The sequence below is a fragment of the Cebus imitator genome, unplaced genomic scaffold (assembly GCF_001604975.1).
Source record: "Cebus imitator isolate Cc_AM_T3 unplaced genomic scaffold, Cebus_imitator-1.0 Scaffold149, whole genome shotgun sequence".
Classification (NCBI taxonomy): Eukaryota; Metazoa; Chordata; class Mammalia; order Primates; family Cebidae; genus Cebus; species Cebus imitator.
Window position 1 is genome coordinate 999,984 of NW_016107464.1, and position 19,086 is coordinate 1,019,069.

At 51.8% G+C, this 19,086-nt stretch overlaps 2 protein-coding genes and 1 pseudogene across 4 annotated transcripts in view; 1 reads left to right on the forward strand and 2 right to left on the reverse strand.

Annotated features, from left to right (window-relative positions):
• The window catches only part of DCTN3 (dynactin subunit 3), a 6,957-nt gene extending 2,413 nt beyond the window's left edge, over positions 1-4,544 (reverse strand). The window contains exons 1-4 of one of the 2 annotated variants that reach the window (XM_017542995.2): positions 4,377-4,539; positions 2,716-2,800; positions 1,933-2,019; positions 132-215 (exon numbers count right to left, since the gene is read on the reverse strand). In XM_017542995.2, coding sequence (XP_017398484.1) covers positions 132-215; positions 1,933-2,019; positions 2,716-2,800; positions 4,377-4,472 — 352 coding nt within the window. In that variant the 5' untranslated portion in view covers positions 4,473-4,539. Of the gene's footprint in view, positions 1-131; positions 216-1,932; positions 2,020-2,715; positions 2,801-4,376 lie in introns of both variants that reach the window. The other variant, XM_017542997.2, reaches the window with a different exon arrangement.
• A 508-nt stretch (positions 4,545-5,052) lies between these two features.
• Positions 5,053-11,763, reverse strand: ARID3C (AT-rich interaction domain 3C). Its single transcript, XM_017543000.2, has 7 exons — positions 11,449-11,763; positions 9,457-9,529; positions 7,542-7,725; positions 7,102-7,391; positions 6,360-6,542; positions 6,034-6,123; positions 5,053-5,576 (listed from the first exon to the last, which is right to left on the reverse strand). Exons 1-7 carry the CDS (start codon positions 11,761-11,763, stop codon positions 5,476-5,478), a joined length of 1,236 nt encoding a protein of 411 aa, XP_017398489.1. The 3' UTR covers positions 5,053-5,475.
• Positions 11,764-17,347: 5,584 nt separating this feature from the next.
• LOC108314209 lies at positions 17,348-17,775 on the forward strand (annotated as a pseudogene). The gene has a single exon (XR_001829384.2). The product of XR_001829384.2 is annotated as a 40S ribosomal protein S12-like (transcript).
• The last annotated feature ends 1,311 nt before the right edge of the window (positions 17,776-19,086 follow it).

The window sequence follows — 19,086 nt, forward strand, 5'->3', positions numbered from 1 at the left end:
AAAAAAAAAAAAAAAAAGATAAGGAACAGACCCAATCTGAATTCACACAACCTGAAACACAAGAAAGTCTTGCCCATCCATCCACCCACCTTCCCAACCACAGTAGTGATGCTGCAGCCCCAGAGAAATACCTTTGATGTGAGCACTGTCCAGCATGGGCACCAAGGTGTTCACCTGCTCCAGAAGCGAAACCTGGGAGAGGATAAACTGCTCCTCTAATGCAAAAATGGACAAGACAGTTGCAGTGAAGCAAATGCTACTCAGGACCTGGCAAGGGAGATGGCTAGGTCCTAGAGTTTTCGGCAGTGACTCCGCCCACTGCCCTCCTCTCTAGATGCACATTTTCATTCTGCCCCCAACTTTCCTGGATGCCTCAGTTCTGACCCATTTGAGCCTAAGGAGCCTCTCAATTACTCCATATCCTACTTTTCTCCAAGGTTTAACTTCAAGGCCTCTTGTTCTAGTCTCCTATCAACAAACTCAGGGAATACCTTCTAGACTATAGGATACAAAGTACTTCAGACTTGGATCCCCACACCCAGAGGTCCCTGGGAAGATCTAAAAAAGGAGATATGTGGCAGACTACACCAGGCAGGTTCTGTTCAGTGGCTTTCAGAGGCATAGACAATTATATGCCAAAGGAGAGCTGGGACAGTAATGGGAGAGTCCAGAGGCCCTGTATGTGCAGGGGGTTTCAATGCACTGAAATCCATAGAGTGGGAAAGGTATTCAAGAGGGAGGACTGTTATGTGCAAATGCTTAGAGGCAGGAATGCTTGTCAATTAGTAGAGGAGAAAGAATTCAATTAGCTGAACTGGAGCAGGGAGAGCACAGGAAACAGTTGGATGGGAGGGTAGACCTGGCAGACTGGAAGGCTTTGAATGGCAGACTATGGAATTAGGGCTTTATCCTAGCAAGGCAGAAGATTCCAAAGTAGGCCAAGTGACATGTTGGAAACATGTTTTTGTGACAGACTGAACCACCCGCAGGAAGGGAAAGATTAGGGTTAAGAGTATGATTTAGGAGACTGTGCAACTGTTCATGTGGCAGTGGATGCATAGTTCCTGAGGCAGTGCCACAGGGAGGCATGGAGAGGCTGGACTCAAGAGCTGGTGCAGTAGAAGATCTGTACTTGGTGCTTAAGCCATGGCAATTGATCAAGAGCCTTTTGGGAACTCTGACAGCCCTCTTAGCAGGAGCTGCCCAACCTTATCCAGTCCTCACTGCTGCATTACACTGATCAGTCTTCTGGGAGACTGATCTCACATTTGGGTTATAAGCTCAGGTCCCTGAAGCAGGAGGGACTCTGTCTCCCCTAGCATGGGCTGTGCCCATGAGGGCAAGGACTTTCTGGTTCACGACCGTATGCTTCCTCACCTAGGATAGAACCTGGATCAGAGTAGATGGTCATTCATTATACATCTTTTGGATGAATAATGAAGCTCAGAAAACCCTAGCTTATAGAGTGGCTGACTGATAGCAGACATTGCTAAGGCAATAGTTCCTGCCTAGAACTCTGAAATTGCAGCGCTTTCTCACATGAAAGAAAGATGTTGAAACTCATGCCAATATTATCTCTTTTCTTTCCTGGCAATGCTCTCTGCCCCTACCCTTTCCTAGAAGCTCATCTGTCTAGTGAGCAAAAGTGAGGAAGGTTCTGAAGGAAAATCCAAGAGGCAGGCTAGTGATAGAACATTGGACTAGCTCCCACTGTGGCTGACACCATGGCCTGCAGCTGGTGCAGAGGTATACTGTACTCAATGTCTACTAGAGGATCTGTAGGATTCTCAACCCAGAACCAGGCCACAATTCCAGAGAGCAGCATCCAGGAGTTGTATCCATCAGAAGACTGGATGGGGAGGCCATCTCTGTGCTTAACCTACCCAATGACCCACATCTTCAGATGCAGGTACACATATAGCCCAGCATTACCTGCTAAGATGAATTGCAGCTTAGAGGCATCAGGTATGGCAATGCGGTCGATGTACTCAGGATCCAGGTACTTGATCATATCTTCAACTAGAAAAGTAGCGAGATGGAAAATGGAATAGGGTTGGGGAGTAGAGCTGTCTTATGAAGGATAGTTGTCAAGTGGTCAGCCTTGAGGAGAGCCTTCAATGAAGAGCTGATACCTAACAGTGCTGCATGAGCAGGGCTCCACCAGGCTCCCTATCCCCACTTCCCTATCTCTCCACTCTCTTCTCTTGAGGTCTCTTCTGACCTCAAGCTTCAGAGCTGAAAACAATTGCCACCAACACTCTGGGCCCTCAGCATTCTCACTGACCTATCCTCACCAAGGGTAGAAGGCCTATTTTCTCCTAGATGCCACCAAGACAAGTCAGAGCTTTGTCTAATTTCTAGTTACTAAGCAGGTTACTAGCTCTGACATAACCAGGCTCTCAGCGTCTAATTTGTTTCCTGCCTCTTAACCTTGTCTGGGAAATCCCATACCCTGTTTACCCTCCTTCACCAAGAGAAGCTTTCAGGCAGAGCACTTTTTTCATAACTAAGGACACTGTCATGGGCTTGAGGTTTATCCACAAGGTAGAAAAGCACACTTCAATTTACCAATTGAATTGGGTGCAGGTAAATGTCCCCATAATCTATCCCCAAAGGGCTATTCCAGTGACCTATTGAACTGAAGGGGCAGGGCCAGGTCCCAGGAAGCCTAGAGATGGGATGTTGGGCAGGTAGGCATATCAGGGAAGCACTTACTCTTTTTGTACAGAATCTTCACCCTTTCCCTCTTGCTGGCAATGTTCCCCAAAGCCACCTGCACCTTGACCAGGCCGTCAGCCACCTGTAAGGGAAATGGCGGTTAACTGCAAGATATACTGCCTGGCTCAAGGCTTGGAAGAGGTAAAGAATCCTTTTTCTCCCAGATTCTCTAGGTTGGCCTCCCTTTTCTAATACTAAAGGAAATGCAGCCCCACCTTCTAGGAATCCTTAAAGTGGAGAGAGAGAGTCATGTACTCCTTGGGGAGATTCAAATATGGGAGAGATAGTGAACTATTTTAGAGTTTATGGACTATATAGTATACACAATATATTTTCTAGTTCCTAAGCCCTGGGTTTGGGCATGAGAAATGCAAGCATCCTCATTCAAGCCTTCATGACCTCTAGACTGGCTGGCCTACCTCTAGCCCTATCCCCTCCAAAATAACTTTAGTGTGGGAGATGTAAGAGTCCAAGACAACTGGGATCCCAATGATGGTGCAATCACTGAATTAGGGAATACAGAGGAGAACTGGGTTAGGGGAGAGGAAGAGTACAGTTAAGAACCTACTAATTGAATTTGAGATGCCTGTTGGATATCCAAGTGGAAAAAAATCCAGTAGATAACTGGACATACAAGTCTTGTTCTCAGAACAGAAATCTGGACCAGAGATATACATTTGAGACATATTGACATGCAAATAGTAATTGACACCATGAAGGTGAGTGAGCCTACCTAAAGTTTAGGGGAAGAATGTAAGGAATCCCAATATTAAAGGGTCAAATGGAGGAGACTAAGGAAGTGACTGCACTCACCCGGTCTTTAGGGCAGAGGGTGAGGAATGCGAGTAGGGAGGCAAATAACTCTGAGAAGCAGCAGTGAGAGGTAGAAGGCAAACCAGGAGGGTGAGCGTCAAAGATCCCAAAGGAAGAGAATGTTTGGGAAGTTAGTTCTGAAATGGGAGCAGTCTGCTACTGGCAACTAATTCCTCCTTTCCTGTACAAACAGACATCATTACCTTGGATGCACTTAGCTCCAGGATATGCCGGACACGTCATCAGAAGGTCTTTAGTAAAAGGTCTTCCCACAGTGGAAATGGGAGGAGAGGGCACTTGAGCTTCGTAATTGTCAAAATTCCGCCACTAGTATAAAGTAGTGCTAGTCCACATCTGAATACCTAGTACCCGTTCCTTCCTAATCCTGGCTCTTTCAGACCTCACCTCTCACCCTTTGGACTTTTCCTTATGCACCTCTGCTCTGTCTCCTCAGGGGTCCCATGGACCTCTTCCTGCACAATTCATTTAGCAATTAATTACGAAGGGCTCCATGACAGGCTTTCCTATCATAGACTTCAGCTCTTATTGAAACTGTCATTAGTCAGCTTCTCGAGTGTGTCAGGTCTCCCCAACTAGCCCGCGAGGGCAAGGGCGGAGTTTTAGTCAGAGTAGGTACTGAGCCCACTCTCAGGCTTAACCAGCCGCAGAGCCCCCTATGAGAATGGACCCCCGAGGGTCCAATCGGCTCTGGAAGGTCCCTGACTTTTGTTATTTCAAAGGCTGGGCTGCGGAGAACAGGACTGGTGCGGTTGCATCCCGAAGGCCGGGACAGTGGACCGCTAGTGCTCTGCTCCAGAAAGGGACTACCGGACCAGACTACTCACCTTCCGCGAGCCGCGCGCCCCGCCCGGCCCATACACCCAGTGCTCCATTTCTTCCACTCGGGCTTGTAACCGCTGCACGTCAGTCAGAGCCGCCATCGCTACTACCGACCCACCTCAGCCGGGAAACAGCCAGAGGGCGGGACGTCCGTCCAAATAAGAAGGCTAGCCAATCCGAGTGCACGAGCGGCCCTTTATGCAGGAAGTGACGCCATGATTCAGGCCTTCAGTGCCGGAAGTTGCTGCTTGGAGCTGTCAAAAGCTGATTACCTTGGCAACGGCTCTGTCCCAGCCCTCACCTGGCTTCCAACGCCTGGTTGTCAAGACAACCTTTGCTTTTCGGGTGCCAAAGATCTTTCCCTACGCTATTCCCTGAGTTTGCACGTGTAAATACACTTACTATTCCAGGACAGGTCCATTCCCATAGATAACATCATTAGGAGGCTCCGTGAGTTACCATAAACTTTTGGAGCCTTCTAAGGTTCAATTGATTAAATGACTTGCCCAAGGCCACCCCGCACGATAGTGACAGATTGGTACTTGAACTCAGGCTGTCTGATTCATGAGATGGAGCTCTTCTATTCTCATGGAACTTTGCTATTCTGCCTTCCCCTCTGAAAGCCCCTGGCCCAAGGCAGCCTATGTACCATGTAATTCCTCCCCACCTCCCATACCCAAACAAGAAAGGAGGCATCAGAGAGGGAGGGATCGCAGCTTTATTGTCTAGGCGTGACCTGAGGGATGTCTCTTTCACAATACCCCAACCCAACCTTTCACTTGGTTCCTGAAGAGAAGCACGGCCTATTCAAAGGGGTAGGGTCCTAGAGATGACATTGATAGAGGGGACACATGAGGAGATGATGGGGGTTACTGGAGGAAGAACTCTTTGGTAAATACTGCTGGAATTGGCCAGGGAGGAAGTGCCCTCCCTTTTCAATGAGGTAGGTGTAATATCAAAAGAAACTTTGGTTTTAAGTCCACATGGCATGGGAGGTGTGGTTCCCTTCCAGGGCTGGGTCCCAGAGTGGGCAGCCTGAAAGAATCAAAGCAGGGGGTCTCCTCCCCTCTCAGCAACGGGGCTGGGTGTTTCAAGTTGGACCTCTCAGGGCAAGGTGCTGGAAGGGGGCCCTGTGGAGGGTGGGGGTGCAGGGTTGGTTGGACCCTGGGAAGCTGGCACAGGCTGGCGGCGGGCAAAGAGGACACCTGGCAAAGGGGTGAGAAGATGGGAGAGGGCAAAAACAAGCAGGAGGGGGTAGGATATGGAAACAGAAGAGGGGAACAGAAGTAAGTGTTCTGGTTGCTAGAACACTACTACACACGTATCCCTGCCACAAACCAATGAGGACAAGTTCCTTCGGTCAGTGAAAGACTCCATTGCTAATGTAGATACCCTCAAACAGGTAAACAAGGAATATTTACACTGATACATAGGCCCATGACAAGGCAGACATCCCCTGGTACCCATGCCAGAGAGCTCATGCCTTGGATCCCATGCCATGTGGACACCCCCTTTAACTCATGCCAGTCTAGCAATCCCCTGAATCCTATGTTACCCATGCAAGTTTAGATATCCCTGAACCTCATGCTAGTAGAGGAAGTCTAAAATCCCCATGCCAGCCCCTGACCCCATGCCACTGTAGACAGCCTGCAGTACCCATACCAGTGTAGACCACCCCGTTGATCTCTAGGGCCATGTTGATACTGCTGATGCCACTGCCTGCCAGATTAAGAGGCCCATCCAGCCGCTCTTCTGTCCAGGAGGGGGCAGGGAATCACATTTTGGAGAATCAAACTTCAGACTTATTGATAGAATTCCCCCCCTTCATTCCTATAGTCAGCCCCCATTCCACTTCAAACCCACCCCTATACTCATACAGTTGTCTATAGAGGAATCTGTCTGCCCCGTCTCTAACGCCTGTCAGATGATGGGTCAATCCTCCCTCAGTGTACAGTCCCAAAGCCCCCTCACAAGAAGCCCCTCCTCACCCCTCAGGGGAACCTTGCCACGGGGCAGGAAGCTGGGGGGCATGCCAGATCGAGGTGGGTCCATGGGCCCCATCAGCACAGCTCTTTTCTCTGGGGGCTCCTCTGGTGCCAACTTCTCCCGTGTTGGTCCCAACGCCAGGCCCACAGGCAGTGCCAGGTGAGGGGCTGGAATTCCATTCTCCTCTAGAAGAACATGTTATTCAGCTCCCCTGGTCAAACCAACCCATCTCTGCATTTGCTTCTCCCCCAGGCCTGGGACCAAAAGAGGTACACTCAAGCTTATGCACCAATCTCTCATTATTTGATCTTCCCAACCACAGCCTCAGCCTGGAAGCACTGAAGCGTTTCTCTAGAGCCCAAAGGACCAATGCACATGTCTAGAGAATTTGGAAGATTGTTTTTAGTTGTTAGTTATTGAATAATTCAGATCGCAAGAGGCACAAACTATATCCAAATAGGAGCACTGGGTGGACAGGTGTGGAACGGAGATGCTGTGATTAAAGGACCTTTTCCTGAACTTCAGCCCCCACACCTCAGTTACCCTACCCCACAGTTCTCATTTGACCCCAAACCTCAGGACCCCTAAACCTGTGACCCCCAAAGCTCAGAGGCAAGTCAGACCTTACTGCTCCCATACCTCAATGCCTCCCAGACCTCAGTCCCCACAGTGTAATTGTTCCCATATCTTAGCGCCCACCTAAACCTCAGAGACCCCTAAACCTCCACCGTTCTCCCATCGCACCTTTCTTAATAGGGCATGGACTCAACTGAGCGCAGGCGTGCGCTGGCAGGCCGGAGGCGGAACCCTGGACCCGGCCAGGGCTGGACGCGGTCGCCGGAGGGGCGGGGCCAGGACCCACTGGTGGACCCTGAGCGCCCCGAGAGGGTAGTCCTGCCAAGCCGAAGAGAGGGGTAGCGGTGTAAGCATGGCGACGGCCCTCGCGCCGATTGCTGTCTATGGCGGCCTGGAGCTCCCCTGGCGAGCTGAGCGCTCGAGTCTCGCACTCGTACGGATACAGGTACTTCATGTACCTAGGGGCGGACAGCGGGCGGTGAGTGTGTGGGAGGCTCGACCCAGTTGGTCAAGTTCCACACCCCGACTCCCGCCGGGACCCTCCCCGCCCCGCCTTAGCCCGACCCCGCGCCCCCTTCCCTTCCTTCCGCTCGCGCCCTGGGCCTCACTGGGTGCGTAGAGTGAAGGCGGCCGAAGTGATGGTGGTGGGTAGGCTGAGGCCGCGCGTGACCTCCCGCCACACTTTGCGGTTAATGACTTCCACCAGGCCGCCCTTGGCAGTCACCAGGCGAAACAGAGCGTATAAGTCCAGCACCTGCTTCGCCATGATGGGCACGCGGTTCACTGGCGTCCCTGGTGGGGAGTGGGCTGCCGTCAGGACACTGAGACTAAGACCCTGCCTGCGGCATCCCCGGGGACTAATACAGGGCGGGAGTCCCGGGGGGCTGGGGCGGCGGGAAAGAGGGAGACTCGGGGGAATAGGATTACAGGCGGAGTCCACAGAGCTCCAGGGCCTCTTTTTTAGCAGGAAGGACAGGAGGCTAGACCAGGAGTGGGCAAAGTTCTGTAAAAGGCCAAATGGCTAAGTGATCTCTGTCACAACTACTCAACACTGTCATTGTAGCCCGAAGGCGGCGATGGAGAATACTTAAAGGAATGGGCGCGGCTGTGTTCCAATAATATACTCTGAAATTCGAATTTCACCAGTCTGGCAATGTTATTTGTCTTTTAATTTTGTCCCCCAACTATTTAAACAAGTAAAAACCATTCTTATATTGCAGGCAGCTCAGTTTGGCGTGCAAACTTTAGTTTGCTGTCCCCTGGGGTAGATCGTAGGAAGGACTTCCGGATAGTGCTGAAGAGCCAGCCACCCCTAAGCAGCAGCCCCCGAGTAGCTGCCCAAGGCTGGGGTATGACTGGCGAGAGAAGAATCAGCTCCCGCCTCGGCCCGCCGACTCCGCAGCCCGCGCCGCCCCCGCCGTCCAGTCCTGACAAAGGGGCCTGTCTGCGCTGAGTGATGGGCCCCAGTTAATTCCTTACCGATCCTGTCCCCTTCCGCCGCGCCTTTGGACCCGAACAATTAGCTGCGGCCTGATTAATGGGGGAAAATTATCGGCCCCACGGGACCCCCTCCCCTGCAGCTGGAGCGGTGGGAGGCAGGGACCGAAGGGAGGCAGAGTTAGTGGGGAGGGGCGGGCAGGCAATGCTGGGATCGGTTCACACTCGCTACCCCAGTGGAGGGGAAGCTTCGAGGAAGGGTCAGAGAGGGGACACTGGAACTAGAATGGGCCTCCCTGGGAAGCAAAAGGACTTAGGGCCCAACTGAGGGTCCCTGGGAAGAAGGGACCCGAAAGGGGTGCTGGGGCTGGAGTGAGGGCGGCGGGGGGGGGGGGCGGCAAGTGGGCCAGCAGCTGCACTAAAGTGGGGGGGCGGGCAGTGCAGCCAGTTAATTAGCGGCTTATCAGGCTGCGCTCTGAGTGAGTTAATTAGCTTTGTAGAGAGAGATAATGAGTCAGTGTTCGGTCCCACGAATCTGGGGAGAAGCTGAAGTGATGGACTGCCGCCCACCCTGATGTCCTCCTGGACCCTTCTTGCCTTCTCCAGCTCTGACATTCCTGGAAACGAATTTCTCTCCTCCTCCACAAGCTCAACTCATATAGTCCCAGCCCACCCCTTGGGAAGTCCTTCCTTCAGTCTAATCCTAGTCCTTCCTGCTGGACAGCACACGAGGTGTCCCCTGCCTGAATCAAGGGAAAACAGGAAAGACATGGCTGGAGGAAGGACCCTGGACAGAGAACCAAGGCATTCTCAGCTCTCCAGTTCTGGCTCCCACCCCAGGCCAGCCTCCCATCAGTTCATCCTCCCACCCTCCCAATTGATCCCACACTCATTAACCTGCCAGTGGGCTGGCCACTAATTAATCCTGGGTGGAGGAGGGGGGCAGGGTCAGAGGTTAAAGACGCTATTGAGGGCAAAGGACAGGTGCTGCCAAGCTCAGGCCTCTGCAGGGAGAACCCAACTGGGTTTCCTCAAACCTGGTAAGGGGGCAATTCCAGGGCCCTTCCCCTACGTCATGCCACTCACCCCTCTTTTGCATGAAGCTAAACAGGTCATCCAGAAATTCCTTCCTCTTGGGGTCTGCATCGAGCTCATACAGCTGGGGAAGGATTGGGGTCATTCTACAGCTCTGTTGATCCCCGCTCCCTCCCTGGACCCCAATTCAGGTTGTACCCTGAACAAGGGCCCCTAGCTGAAGAAGTCAGTAGGCTCTCAATGTGGACTCCCTGGCATTAGCATTAGGCTCTCTTCCCACTAAGGGCAGGTAGAGGTGCCTTTTTCTAATACATGCAGAGACTGGCACTGGTAGCGGTGCCCTGGGCAGTTCAAACCACCCATCTTGGGAGTAAGGGAAGAGAGGAACAGGATGGAGCTTGGAGGCTCAGCCTGCCCTCTGGGGCTCAGTTTTCCCCCACCCTCATGGGACATTTAGAGCCCCAGGAAGGAAGCTAGGCTGGGGTTGCATTCCGTACTGAGGAGATAAACATATATCTGATGCTCTGATTCATTCATTTAAGAACTTCATGCTGTTCACATCCCTGTATGCCAGGGCTGGGGGTGGGTGGAGGGCAGAGATTCTTCTAACACACCCCTCATGCAGGGTGATGCTCAGAAGCTCCTAGGTTGACACCCAGGGCCCCTCAGCTCATCTTCTGGTCTGTCACCTTTCAGAGGCAGTTACCCTGCCTACTACAGAAGCTGCTATAGAGGCAATGGCCCTGTACCACCTAGGACCTGTGGGGTCAGAGTTTGAAGGATCCACAGGCCATCTCAACTCCTCCCAGTCATCTGGAGCCCCACCTCCTGTGTCAGCTCCCAAATACCAGCCAAGGGAACCATCCCTAGAGTCATTGACCCAGAGTAACAGTCCTTGAGTAACACCTATAGATAATATTCCATCACTCCATCCCCATAAGAATCCTCAGAGTAAAAAACAAACAAAATACCCATGAGTAATAAACCCCAGATCTGCCTTTAGAGCCACATTCCCACAAAAACTGAGCCCTAAGTCTTAGATGGATACTCACATATAATACATACACTCTTCAAGTAGTAACTCCTAGAATTATACCTATGAGAAACAGTGTCTAGTGCCCTATCTCCAGAACAGAGCCCTGAGTAAAACTCTCAGTTTTACGCTAATGCCAGAGTACTAGTCACAGGTTAATGCTTTTGGAATATACTCAGACCAACAGCCTGCAAGTTAACATCACCAGAATAGCACACCTGGGGTCATAGCCCTGTGTAATACCTTCATAGCGACAGCCTTGAGTAGTGTCCTTAGAATGACACCCAGAGGGTTCTCCAGGGAGAAAGAACCTCAGATTAAGGCCCTGTGAGTGAAGTCTTGTCATTCTGAGTTGCAGAGGAGCCCTTTAGTCGCACTGCAGCTAAGTGACCATCACGGGCTGGGAACTATTGTCCATGGAACTCAGGCCCAGAAGGTTTGCATGTGGCCGGGGTAAGGGGGATGTAACAGGAAAGAGAGGAGGGGTGTGTCAGCCTGCCAACGCAGTGACAACCTCCATTCTATTTCCAAAGACAGAGGAAGCAACTGAGAACCCCCACTGGTCACTGGAATATGACCTTGTGACTTGATGTGTGAGAAGATGGGTAGGGTGATGCTAGCATTGGAATCACCAGCCCCCAGACTGCCCTCCCTCAAAGGTTCCTACACCTGGCTGGGCATGGTGGCTTATGCCTGTAATCTCAGCACTTTGGGAAGCTGAGGTGGGAGGATCACTTGAGCTCAGGAGTTCAAGACCAGCCTGGGCAACACAAGGAGACCCTGTCTTTATAAAAGAAAATTTTAAAATTTAGCCAGGCATCTGTCTTTCCCTTCCTGTCACTATCCTCCAGTTTTCCCTCTGTCTTTCTCTAGGTCTCTGTGTCTCTGTGTCTCTTTTCATCTTGCAGAGGGTGGTGCTGTGGGTGGGTGGGCTGCTAATCACCTGGCTCTGCTTTTGCCAGAAGAGGGAGATAGGGGAGAGGGCTTGACATCAAGGGGGTCGGTCCTACCTGCTTGAATTGTTCCTCGTAGGTCCACTCGTGAGGATAGAGTCCAGGGGGCTGGCTAGAAGGTGAGCTGGGCCCCTGGGCCCCTGGACGGCTCTCCTCAGCTGCCTCCTCCTCTGCTCCGGCTTCCTCTCCCTCCTCATCTTCTTCCACATCTTCCTCTTCCTCAGCCCCAGCCTCCCCCAAGGCCCCCTCAGGGGCCTGTAGGGTCCGATGGTCAGGCAGGGGAGGTCGGGGTGGCAGCAGTGGGCGTGGAGGTGCCAATGGCCCCACCCCCTGGGCCAGTCGAGCTGCCTGCTGCCTCTGCAGGGCTTCCATGACAGCTTCCAGGCGCAGTCCCCCAGCTGAGGGGGGCCCTGGTACCAGGCGGGACCCCGAGGAAAGGGCCGCCTGTGTGGGAGGGAATTATGGATGCTGGGCCCTGCTGGCCCTATAGTCCCCAACACAAGGGGAGGTGGTCATAGATTCAGGGAAGTGCAGGGGTCACAAGGAAAGAGGCAGAAATATAGCTTTCCTAGAGGTGAACAGAAATAGGACCAGACACAGGGAATCAGAAATGGCCATTGACTGAGGACTGGGAGACTGAGCAGATCAGAGAGGGTGACAGGGACCAAGAGATATCAGAAATGTCGGAGGGAGGGAGAGAGAAAGAAAAGAAAGGGAGGTGTCTGACAGAGACAATGACAGGGATATGTGGAAATAGAGATGGAAAAAGGGTGACAAGGAGAGACAGAAGTGGGGTAACACAGAGACTTGAGAGGGACCAAGATGGAGAGAGGCAGAGATATCAGGCAGAGACAGGGTAGAGAGACAGAGGTGGAGAGAGATTGGATACTGGGCAGAGAGACAGGGAGGGTAAGAGAGATAGAGGAGCGAGAGATAAATATAAAAGATCTAAGTGACAGGTAGCTCAGAGACGGACAGAGACAGAGAGACAGAGGCGGAGATAGACAAATAGTGAGACAGGGGTTGAGAGATAGGGAAAGAGCAAGATAGCAGGAAACAGAAGAGATTAGAAAGAGACAGTGAAATAGAGAGGGACCGACAGAGACAGGGACGGGAAAAACAGCCGGAGAGAGGGGCAGAGGACAGGGAGCTAGGAGTCGCGAGAATGGAGGGCGGTGGGGACGGGCACCGGACCGGACGGGCAGGAGGCTGCTGAGCCGCGAAGCCCGGCTTCCTCGCTCCGGGCGCCCCGCCGCCGCACTCACCTGCCTGGCGTGGCCCGCTGTCCCTGGTGTCTCCACGGCGCTGCCTTTGCTCCGCCCGCCTCCTGGGCGGCCCTGGCCTCGGCTGGGTCCCCGCGGTGCGCTCCCACAGCCCTGCGCTCCTCTGGCAGCTGTGCGCTCACTCGCCGCGCTGCTTGCGGCGACCGCGGGGGCGGGACCCGACGGGGGCGGGACCCGTCAGGGACAGGGCGGGCGGGGCGCTTGGGGAGAGGTCCCTGTGGGCTCCGCCGCTCTCAGCCCCCCAACAGGTGTCTCCCACCTTCCTCCAGCCAGCTTCGGGGGGCAGGGGGCGCTGGAGAGCTGCGGGGGAGTCGTGAGAGAGTGAGGGCTCCACCGGCGCCGGACTGGGGACCAGAGCCCCGCCCAGTCTCATAAGTCGTGCCTCCGACACCCACACTCAGCACTGGGCTTCCACACACAAACAGCCGGGTCCACACACCAACACACCTTGTCACAAGTTCAGGCACACAGCTGCCCAGTCTCACACGTTCACTGACACGGTCACCACAGTGTCAATGGCCCGGGCAGGCTGCGATCAGGAGGGGAAACCCTCTGCAGGATGCTGGGGTGAGTGTGGAGGGTCTGGTCAGAATAGAAGCTTCTCCCCTTTCGGTGACCAGTCCTGCCCTGCCCACGCGCTGTCCCCAACTGCAGGCATGCTGCAGTTTGCACACATGTGTGCACATGGTGGTGACCCACGCCTATGGACTCACACACACTCAAGAGGTCTTTAAGCTGACTGCACACCCGCAGCAGGGTACACACATCCACAGCATGCAGGTACACAGCCATACACAGTTTTTCTCTTTTGACGTTCTATTATGGAAATTTTCTTTTTCTTTCTTTCTTTCTTTTTTTTTTTGAGACGGAGTTTCGCTCTTGTTGCCCAGGCTGGAGTGCAGTGGCGCGATCTCAGCTCACCGCAACCTCTGCCTCCTGGGTTCAGGCAATTCTCCTGCCTCAGGATTACAGGCATGTGCCACCATGCCCAGCTGATTTTTTGTATTTTTAGTAGAGACGGGGTTTCACTATGTTGACCAGGATGGTCTCCATCTCTTGACCTCGTGATCCACCCGCCTGTGCCTTCCAAAGTGCTGGGATTACAGGCGTGAGCCACTTTGCCCGGCCGTTTCTTTCTTTCTTTCTTCCTTTTTTTTTTGACAGAGTCTTACTCTGTCACCCAGGCTGGAGTGCAGTGGTGTGATCTGGGCTCACTGCAACCTTGGCCTCCCAGGTTCAAATGATTCTCCTGCCTCAGCCTCAGGAATAGCTGGGATTAGCTGGGATTACAGGCACCCACTAGCAGGCCAGGCTAATTTTTCTCTTTTTAGTAGAGACAGGGTTTCACCGTTTGGCCAGGCTATCTCAGACTCCTGGCCTCAAGTGATCCACCCACCTTGGCCACCCAAAGTGCTGGGATTACAGGAGTGAGCCACCACACCCAGCCTCTAGTATGAAAATTTTCAAACATAGGTGAATGAATAGTATAATGAAACAATAGTTCTCATCATAGGCTTGTTTCAACAGTGACTGGCACTTCACCCATCTTCACACACATTCTCCACCCATGTATACCTGACTCCCACATCTGTATCTCCAGACCCCCTCAGCCCACTGCTTTGGACCCTCCCCCTAACTATTCCAAGATGCTGAAATGCTGTTCCTTATTTGGGGGTCCTGAGTAGCAGGCCTCTTAGAATTTCTGCTCTGAGCAGCCTGGACCCCACTCCCCTTGGGCATCCTCATACTTCCTGTTTCTTCCTGTGCCCAAGCGGACCACCTACCAAATGTGAGGGCCACCATGAGGTGATGTTAAGTGTGTAAGTGAACAGCAGGTGTCTGTAGGGGTGACATCTGACATAGGTATGAAACTGTGGCACCAGAGACTGTCTCCCGACCTCACACCCAGAGGGCAGGAATCCAGACACGACCTTTTCCTCCTTCCTCCTCCTTTTTACTCTCCCAATCAGTCCACTTCTCTCAACCTCAGCTTGTTCTGGCTCAGACCACCAGCTCTTCTGACCAGGATCCCATGGTAAGTGCCTCCTCCCTGCTCTTCCTGCCTCCAGTCGACACCCCTTCTGCACCCTCTGTGCCCAGCTGTTACCGCAGCACTAAGTCCTGGTTCTCTACAGCCCGTTCCTGGCCACGCTGAGGCTCAGCCCCATTCATATCTTCAGCTCCCCCAGTGTCCTCCACCTCAGATTTCAGACCTCTGGGCCCGTCAGAACCCTCAGCCTCCAGAAGCTCCAGTGATCCAATCACCATCAGTACTGATGCCTCCTCCCCCATAGCTTCGTTTGGTGTGATTATCCTGGGGCAAAGCCAAGCCTCTGCCTCTGTCACCCCCTCTCTGATGCTGGGAGGGGAGAATCTGAATGCGCCAGGCAGACAGACATGCCCTGAAAGTGTAGTGGAAGTCTGGAGAGCAGAGGATAGTGATCCCAGGACCCCTGCACTCTGCCTGCTCCTTTTCTCCCCACCACAGCTTCTCCTGGCTGCTCAGAGGTGCCTGGACAAAGGTAGGCGGTGAGAGTGTCTTCCTGGAAAGGTAGGAAGTGGCTTGGGGAAATTCCAATTCTGAGTGTTTGGAGATCACTTTGTGGGGTTTGGGTTGAGGGGCAACGAGCTGGGCAGTCACTCCCCAGTCCCCCAGATCAATCAAGCAAAGTTAATCCACTTTTGGGGTCTGGGTCAGGAGGGCTACAACTGGGAAGGGCTGAGGGGAAGGAATACTCCTGACTGGGACCTGGTTTATCTCTCTTCATCTGTGAGAAGAAAAGGCTGCCTCTCACACCCACAGTCCAGTCCTAAGCCTCACAGAGACAGAGACAGACCTAGACCTTCAGAGACCCATGCTTCATTCATCCAACACATTTATTATCTATTTTTTTTGCCAGGCACTGGTGGACACAGGAGCCAATAAAACAAACTCCCTATTATAATGGTATAATTCTAAGTGGGGGCAATATACAGTGTGTCCGATGGTGACAAGTACCATGAAGAAAAATGTAGCTGGGTTGGGGGGAACAGAAAGGGAAGTATTAGTTACCTACTGCTGTGTGACAAATCACTCCATAATTTAGCAGCTTAAAAAAACAAATATTTATTTTCTCACAATTCTGTAGGTCTGGATGGTTCTGAACTCATTTTCTCTTATGGTGTTGTAGTGAAAATGTTGGCCAGGGCTGCAGTCATCTGAAGGCTTGACTGGGACTGGATGATCTACTTCCAAGATGGCTCACTTGCATGGCTATTGGCAGGGGGCCTGTTTCCCTGCAATGTTGGCCTCTCTATAGGATTGCTTGTCTGTCCTCCCAATATGGCAGTTGGTTTCCCCAAGAATGATCCAAGAAAGAAAGACTCTTTAGGTAGCAATGCTTTTTATGGCCTAGTCCTAGAAGTCACACATTGTCGTTTCTGTAATGTTATTTGTTAAAGTACGTAAGTCTATCCCACTCAAAGGGGAGGGGGAGGAATTTAGGCTTTACCTCTTCAAGGAGAGAGCATCAAAAATTTTTTGATGGCATTTAAAATTACCATGCAAGAGATACTATTCTGTAAGTGTCAAAGAACTCAGTGAGCAGGAATTGAAGGAGGGGAGAAAGACAGCTATGGCTACATGGGTACCTAGGGAAGAGCACTGCAGTCAGAATAGCAGGTGCAAATACCCCGGGGTAGAAGTTTGCTTGATGTGTTGGAAGAAAAGCCAGGAGGCCACTAGGTTGGAATGGGGCGCTGAAGGGGTGAGTGGTTGGAATGTCTGGTCAGAGGAAATGGGCCTTGGAGTAGGCCCTTGTAAGGAGGGAAAGGATAGAATAAGATGGAAAGTCATTGGATATGTCTCAGCAGAGAGTGAAAGTCTGACTGGCTGCTGTGTGGAGAACCCTCCACACAGGATGCATACATGAGGATCAGTTAAGTGGCCATTGGTGTCTTAAACCAGGGTGGGGGCAGTGGAGGTGAGAAGACATGGTTAGAGTCTGGATATATTCTGCAGATAAAAATAGTATTTGATGATGGATTGGATGTGGGATGTGAGAGAATGAGACGTGTCCAAAATGTCTCTGGACAGCTGGATAAATGGAGGTGTCCTTAATTCACACAGTAAAGGCTATAGGGTGCTGGTGGTGTGGGGTTGGGAGAATTCGGTTTGCTTTAGATATCTCAAGTCTGAGCTACCTATTAGACAACCAAGTGGAGATGTTGAGTAGAGATGAAGGCAGTAGGATTTCCAACTGTGGTGCTCAGGGAAGAAATTTGGGCTGAGACAAAAATTTAGAAGTCAAGATATATAAATGGCAAAGTCACAGAATCACCTGGGAAGGGGTGTAAATAGAGAACAGGTTTGATGACTAAGCCCAAGGAAGTCAGAGAATGAGAAGATAAGAATCCAGCAGCTGGGGGCAGTGGCTCATGCCTGTAATCCCAGTGGTTTGGTAGGCCAAGGTGGGCAGACCACTTGAGGTCAAGTTTGGCCAACATGGTGAAACTGTCTCTACAAAAAAAAAAAGGGAAGAATCCAGTAAAGCAGGCAATTAAGGAAGAGTAGTGTCCCAGAAGTCAAGAGTGCCTTCAGAGTGACTACCGGTATAAAATGAAAGTTGAGAACTAAGGCAGAGGCTTGGATGTGTTCAAGATTCGGCTTCACCTGTAACCCATAAACCACTGCCATGGCTGAGGAAGGCACTGCTGCTGGAAGTGTAATGGACATTAATATTGCTTTACAAGAGATGCTGAAGACTGCCCTCATCCACAATGGCCTAGCACGTGGAATTCGCGAAGCTGCCAAAGCCTTAGACAAACGCCAAGCCCTTCTTTGTGCGCTTGCATCCAAATGTGATGAGCCTATGTATGTCAAGTTGGTGGAGGCCCTTTGTGCTGAATACCAAATCAACTTAATTAAGGTTGATGACAAGAAACTCGGGGAATGGGCCGGCCTCTAAAACTGACAGAGAGGGGAAACCCCATAAAGTGGTTGGTTGCAGTTATGTAGTAGTTAAGGACTATGGCAAGGAGTCTCAGGCCAAGGATGTCATCGAAGAGTACTTCAAATGCAAGAAATGAAGAAATCAATCTTGGTGCGCGCGTGCACACACACACACACACACACACACACACACACACAAAGTGGAGAACTATGACATGACCAATGGATTTAGCAGCAGAGATTGGGAGGGTCCTGGGAACTAGTCCTTTGTGGAAGTCTGGGGGGAATGATAGGGTAAGCTGGGGCATCCCTGACAGATGTGGGCTGTGACCCTAGAGGCAGAGGTGGGTTACAGAGTGGAAGGAGTCCCCCAGGGAGGCATGGCTTTGCAACCTGGGGTCAATGGAGAGGTGCCAGCCAGGGCCTACCACGCCTGACATAGTGGTAGGGTGAAGAGTCAGTGGTAGTGAGGGTGAAGAGTCAAGGGTAGTGGCAGTGAAGGGTTGGGTTCAGGATGGCCAACTTACCTGGACTCCACAGTCACAAATTGACTTTTGATGTTGTTTCCACACGCAGTTATACATGTAGTCTTTTGGATTTGTATTCATAGAATGTTAAAATATATAACTTTTATGACCATGTTTCTTCCATTTTGAATATACCAAGAATCCTGAGAAGCAGGGGTGATCTATGCCTTATGCTCAGAACAGGGCCAGGACGAGGGTAAGGCACGGTTGGTGTGTAGGGTACAGAAGTTAAGAAGGCAAGAGCAGGGTCTTTGGGAGTGAGTGCACTTTAGGCACCTCTCTTGCCTTACCCTAGTCCTGGCCATACCTACCTCACATACTGCCAGGTAGTGTGCCTGTCTTTCACTCTGGGAGCCCCTACATTAGTTGGAGGAACTCCTGTATTTGGTGGGGGCAGACACTACTCTGGGAGCCCAGAAATAGCCAACTGAGAACTAGGCCTCTTTTAGCTAAAAAAGTGGGTGCACACTGCCACCCCATGGCCATCCAGGGGAGAATTCTTAGGACTGTTCCCAGAACTGCACTGGCAGAGGTAAGGCCAAGACATGCTCCAGGTCATCCTGCCCTGAATTTCTCAAATTGTGGCATTCACAACTGTTAGAAGGGATCTTATTGAAAATGCTAATCTCTGGCAATGGAGCTCAGTAGTCTGAGCTACTGACTCAAAGAGTGTCCTAGGTGATTCTATGGCACACTCAAGTATATAGTCCCTACTAGTCAAAAGCCACCATCTTGTCAGGCACAGTGGCTCCTTCCTGTTATCCCAGCTACTCCTGATGCTGAGGGAGGATCACTTGAGGCCAGGAGTTGGAGCCCAGTCAGGGCAATATAGCAAGACCCTGTCTCTAAACAAAATTTAAAAAGCTAACCAGGTAGGCCGGGCGCAGTGGCTCAAGCCTGTAATCCCAGCACTTTGGGAGGCCGAGGCGGGTGGATCACGAGGTCAAGAGATCGA

Excerpts from the sequence above, each read along its gene's own strand:
- ARID3C (XM_017543000.2), bottom strand. The coding sequence starts at position 11,763 with ATGGAAGCCCTGCAGAGGCAGCAGGCAGCTCGACTGGCCCAGGGGGTG. Across the intron at positions 7,392-7,541 it reads GCCTTCACTCTACGCACCCA|GTACATGAAGTACCTGTATC; the intron begins GTGAGGCCCAGG and ends GTCCGCCCCTAG. Across the intron at positions 6,543-7,101 it reads TCCATGCCCTATTAAGAAAG|AGGAGAATGGAATTCCAGCC; the intron begins GTGCGATGGGAG and ends ATGTTCTTCTAG.